General features: G+C 40.6%; 1 protein-coding gene across 3 annotated transcripts in view; it reads left to right on the forward strand.

Annotated features, from left to right (window-relative positions):
• Syt16 (synaptotagmin 16) overlaps positions 1 to 4,074 on the forward strand; it is a 327,748-nt gene extending 323,674 nt beyond the window's left edge. For 2 of the 3 annotated variants that reach the window (XM_045155281.1, XM_004649246.2), the window contains exon 7: positions 2,809 to 4,074. In XM_045155281.1, the coding sequence (XP_045011216.1) occupies positions 2,809 to 3,122 (314 nt within the window). In that variant the 3' untranslated portion in view covers positions 3,123 to 4,074. The remainder of the gene's footprint in view (positions 1 to 2,808) is intronic. The other variant, XM_045155280.1, reaches the window with a different exon arrangement.
• Positions 4,075 to 6,000: the final 1,926 nt, after the last annotated feature.

The raw sequence follows: 6,000 nt of genomic DNA on the forward strand, positions 1-6,000 counted from the left end.
CTTTTGAAAAACAAAGAAGGAAACTAAATTGGTCGAGTAACAGGTCGACTATGTTCACTGATGAGAATATTCCATATCTTGAAAACAACAGTCTCCCAAAGTCCATAGTCTCAAATGTAAACACCTTTGGTGATTAGCCTTTACAAATAGTCTCCAGGTGTACTCACTCTATGTTCCTTAATTAGTTACCTAGTACTTGAACATTTTACCTATAAACTTAACAATAAATAGGTATACTCTTCCCCAATGAAATACAGGTTCCAGGCTGAAGAGATTGTTCAGTGTTTAAGGTGCTTGCCTGCAAAGCCTAATGACCTAGGTTAGACTCCCCAGTGCCCACAAAAAGCCACATGCACAGAATGGTGCATTCATCTGGAGTTCATTTGCAGTGGCTAGAGGCAATGAAGTGCCCATTCTCTCTCTCTCTGTAGATAGATGAGTACCCCTCTCAGCTGTGTGCATGTCCAGTCAGAGTTTTAGGTCCTATCTTGGTGTCATAGACCCAGTCCTGGATAAACAGCAGGAATCCCTCTTCTGCAGGCAGACATTTTGAGTATGCCCCATTGCTGTGCTCTATGTGGCTTCCTTGGGAAAAAAAAAATGCCTTCCAAGTGACATACCTTTATGCCATAATAAATTGTGGATTATGTACCATTATACATGTTTTGGTACATGTGGCATCTTCCTTTATGTCATGAGACAAGTGACTAAGTGATATAGCCTTTGATAGTGGATCTGAATTATTAAAGATTCAGAAAAGATTCAGCTTTGTCAATCATCACCAGAAGATGAAATGTTGTTCAGTGTTCTTTTATGATTACTATGATGAATTTCCAAAGAATTCATATAGGCTCATTCAGATCAGATATTCAGCTAATTGAATTCTTTCTCCTTGTATCTAACTGGTGCTTATCAGTCAATTAATGGACCCTGAGAATCCAGTCATGTTTCCCCACTCTTCCTTATAGGCAGGATACCCTAGGCATACTGACCAAAACTTCCCTTGTTGATCCAAGTAGTTAGCATCATTTCCCTTTTACTCAGGTGTGCTCAGATGGGACAGTTTATAAAATTATTTTTCTTCTGTGCCATACAGCTACAACTCAGTAAGCACTGTGGCTAGTAGTAAGTGGCCTCAGAATAGGATAAAGCTTCAAATTGTTCTTTGGGACACGAGTGAGTCTTTGTTTGCAAGATTAAGCCCATCCCCACAGCTGTGACTGGCAGCAGAAACGCAATCAATGGTGGGGTGGTATCTAGAGTGAACTTTTCTCCGGGAACCCCATGGCTCTTCAGCTGTGGAAGGAAACAGGCTTGCTACCCCATTGCCTGTTTCCTGACAGCTTTTCCATAGGACAGGCTGAAGAGTAGAGCCCTTTTCTGAGACAGAGAAGTGTTTTCACACCTGAAGTGTAATTTCACACCTTGTGTTTCCCAGCAGATAAGTGCATAAAATAACACATCAAACCGGAATAGAAAAAGATCAACACAGAAAGAAAGCGGCAGGTTGTAATTTGTTTCCTACCTTACAATGCTCTTCCAGAGAATGGTAAATTATAGAGATCTGCGGTTTGCGCTTTTGAAAAAACTTTGACTGGTGGTTAGATGGGGAAGTGAGCTATAAACACTAATCAGCTTTTTGCCTCAATTGAACAGAAACTATAGAATGATGAAATTCAGAAAACACCCTAACATTGTGCCTTTTTTTTTTTTTAAAGACGAGAATACCATACATCCAAATTAGAGGCAAAAGTTTTAGTTAAAAGTCTACAAATGACCAATGAAGTAATTTTAATAAAATATAATTGTGTAGCTTTCTTTGTAATGATCCATTCAGGAACTTTTAACAAAAGTAAATGATGTTGGTAAAATTCACGTTTTTTTCTTTACCTTAGCATTCTAGTATAGGCTTATAAAACAAGATGTTTGCCTTTGTTTTGTTAATTTGGAAAACTTGAGATTGAAAGAAAAAAGAATGTTGAGGTTGCTGGCTACTCATGAATATTAATCACAAAATATTTGTTGAATGATTAGCATTTTTTAGGTACTAGTTCAGATCAATATGAGGTACTGTAGTAAGCAAGGGGACACCTCTCTCCACCACTGGGGATGTGGAAATCTTCCCAGATGAGTAAGCAGGCAATGATGAAAGTATAGAGATAGGCTGAAGGTAGTAGGTGTTGGTGGAGGCAAGAGAGGGGTTATCTCAGCCAGGGCTGGTGGGAGGATGGGGGAGGGCAAAGATTCCTGGGTTAAATAATATGCAAACTGAAACTTTGTTAGTAGCAGTCATGGGGAAGTAGATGTCTCTAGGATACCAGGGGATAGGGAGGGCACACAATGGGAAGTGGCTGGTGGGCTAGAGTATAGGAGATGGTGCAAAGATTATATGGACTGCATAGAAAATATGAAAGACCTGAGCTCAAGTATGAAACAAGTGATTTGTCGACCGGGAGCAATCATAATGGGGAAAGGGCACATATTCGTCTTGTTATGAGTGAAGAAGCTCCGTGAATGTCACCAACCCCACTGCACATAGGATGTGTTCCTGTGGACACACCCTAAGTACATGATCCACCATGTGCTGGATTCTGAGCTGCATGAGACATTAAGCATTTACTCCACACATCCTTTACTAATTCATGTGAGATGTGGTGGTCCAGCAGCAAGGATCAAGTCTGAGGATGCTACTGAAAAAAGAAACACACAGCTCATGTAAGTATTTCAGCTAAATCAGTGTCGATGGGAAGCAGTGATGTCTCATCCTCCCCTTTCTGTTTGTTTCTTTTTTTTTTTTCTGTGCCTCAGATACATATGGAAAACTCTTCCTCCTGAATTGTGTGGGTCAGGAGATGTCCCGCTGCAAGACATCCATTCGGCGTGGCCAACCCAATCCTGTCTATAAGGAGACCTTTGTTTTCCAGGTAGCCCTCTTCCAGCTCTCTGATGTCACACTGATGATTTCCATTTATAACCGGCGAACGATGAAGCGTAAGGAGATGATTGGCTGGATTGCTCTGGGCCAAAACAGCAGTGGAGAGGAGGAGCAAGATCACTGGGAGGAAATGAGGGAGAGTAGAGGCCAGCAGATATGTAGGTGGCACACGTTGTTAGAATCATAGGCTTGTCAGCCCGCATCTGTGTGCTGCGCCAGCCTCAGTCATCTGTGTTGCTGGCTCCTGAAACCAAGTCAGCACATCTTTTGGGCTTTTCAGATAGAGATTTTTCTCATCCTGGGATGTTCTGAGTGGGATCCTTTTGTGTCTCAATAGTTTAATTTGAATTTAAGTACTGTAACAGAAAACCTACTTACACAGCCAAGCATATAATACTGGAAACATTACCCTAGTTGAGACCACTGGGCGATGAGTAAAATTGTGCTAATAGATGGTTGAGTCTTGGTTCACACTATGGGACACAGCTTCTTCTGCTGTCTGCGCTTGGAGAGCTGCCGGAGAGTGCAGGGAGCTGCCAGCCGCCATCACCTATGGTCTCTTAGGCGAATCAGTTAGAATCATCTTTGTGAAAAATCCCAAGATTTGGAAATGAATCTGATGCTTCTAAATATAATACATAATTCTTTATGTCACATTTTTCTCTTTATGAAACATGACTTATCTAAAAAGCAATTGTTATAAATTTGTGTTTATAAAATAAATTTACCTTCATTATATATTCATCTCACATGTTATGCTTTTGATGAGAATTGGGTATATGAATCATTTGAAGTTGGAAAAGAGGTTTGAAATCGCTCTGATATGACGTTTCCTTTTGAATATGTATGATTTCAAATGTGTTAACTGCCAAGGTTTTCATGCTATCTTTCTCACCTAATCAGTTTCTAAAGAATGAGGAAGAGGCTCAGAGGTCTATTTAAGCCATGGATTTATTGTTTCTGAATCTGGTATTCTTTGGAGTATACATTTTATAGCAGATTATACATATACATATATTTTGTATGTATGCCTGCATGTAAGCCATGGTCTTTTTATGCACTATTTTCTGTCATTAGAGCATAGTAAAATGCATACAGTGGGTTTTTAAATAAATATTGATTTGATTGACTCTTAGAAATGAACATGTGAACCCCCTATGAGTGAAGACATGCTTATATTTTGTATTGAATGACACTAAATCTTTCTTTGAGCATTTGAAGTGCCTCAGATTGTCACTTCTCATGGCCTTTGTGATAATGTATATTTGTGACTTCTTGCATTCTGGGCACATGCTGTTTGTTCTGAACAATGATCTTGTATGGTTTGGGGCATGAGGTTCTGCTTATGAGTGGCTTTTACATATTTATGCAGGCTCTGTTTATTTTCTTTCTTCTTGAGCCCTTTACTCTGTGACTTTACACTGGCAGTGATTAAAAAAAAAGGAAGAAATGTATATTTAACCCCATGCCCAGTGCTTCAGCTTTTCTGAGCAAATGCTCAGTCACTTATTTTTAGCTTTTATGTTACAGTGTTGACTTTTTCCTGTCTCTGGGAAGAGTGATAGCTAGTGATGGATATATACAGTCAAAAACACATAACTCCCCCTCAGCTCTACATTTTGACAGATTGTAAGCGGAGGCAGTAACACTCAAAGAACATATTTATTCCCTGCAGCATTGTAATGGTTATCCTGATGAGACCAGACTAGGGCACAGGATAATTCTACTAGGATTTCAGGGCTCATTCTGAAAGAAATGGTTTCCAATGAAAGAATCAAAATTCGGCAGGTTCAATGAGTGTCCTCATTTCTCTCCAGGTCCCAGACATTTCCTGCCTGCTGCTGTTAGTTACTGGGACCGAGGAGTACAGCCTTGCTTCCTTGGGTTGTTACCCTACCTTTCTTGGGCAGACGTCAAAGTGCTTGGCCAGCATCATATCCATTAACTGCTGAGTGGGCTTTGCAGTGTGGCTGTGACATAGAGTGGAACTGAGTGTGGTTGATCGAGAAGCGGCGCAAAGAATTGGCTTTTCACATCCCTCTCTCTCTCTATGCCTTGTGCTACAAGGGAAGTAGAGCCGCCTTGTGATGCTTTCCTTTATGCGGTGGCATAATAGCAGCATTCATTTTAAAATTTACATGTGAAAAAAATCTGTATATATTGTACAGACGGCCCTGGACTTCCCCTTGCCCATGTTTTGCTGCTCTGCATCTTGCCTGCATCCATTGTTTTGTGGCACCCAGGAGCCACCTGTACTTCATTGTCTGCTCTTTGACGCACCCAGTTTTGAGGTTTTCTGTTGGAATTCTGAAGATGTTCTTGTGTGCTTATCTGCTTCCTGGTCGTTGGCTTAGGGTGAAGTTGACAGAATTGTGTGGCACTTTCAGGGGAAGGATACCCTAAAAGCATCATTTTTATTCTATAATTTTTAATGTACTTCTGCTCACCATGTAGAGATCACATGTGAATTCTGACTCTGGCATCCACCATTCACTCTCTGCTGATTGTGTGAACATAAAACTCTAAAGACGAGATGAACTGAAATACGAGAGTGAACATTTTTTTTTTACCTTGATTTGAAATTCTACCTCAGCAAAATCTTTTGATTTTTGTGCACTTAAACTCTCTTATTTTCTTGGCAGAGTCTAGACGCAAATGGATTTAACATGTCTTTTTTTTTTTTTCTCTTGAGCTTTTGCTTCTACATTTGCTTCTCAAAAAACTCATGAGAGAGAATCAGTTCTGTGGTGGGGAGGCTTCTTTTAATGCTCTACCTAGCTCGTGATGACTGTCTCGCTGGGAGCCTGACGTGGAGGCAGCACTGTTGTAGTTTTGTTGTTGTTGTTGCATGAGAGGTTCTTTCAGTGCTTTTCCTAAAGAGCATGCTTTAAAAATGTCACTGAGTGTACGCGATGTACTAGGTTTATGGAAATCTGCTGCTTCGTGGGCCTCCTTTCAGGGTGTGAGTCTACACTGAATTGAGAAGTGCCTGGTTTCACCAATCGCGGTGGTGGCTGCAGCATTCGCAGGGCCCCGCTGACTATTGTTGAAATTTTTAAATGGAC

Source organism: Jaculus jaculus, chromosome 7 (genome assembly GCF_020740685.1).
Source record: "Jaculus jaculus isolate mJacJac1 chromosome 7, mJacJac1.mat.Y.cur, whole genome shotgun sequence".
In the NCBI taxonomy this organism is placed as follows: domain Eukaryota; kingdom Metazoa; phylum Chordata; class Mammalia; order Rodentia; family Dipodidae; genus Jaculus; species Jaculus jaculus.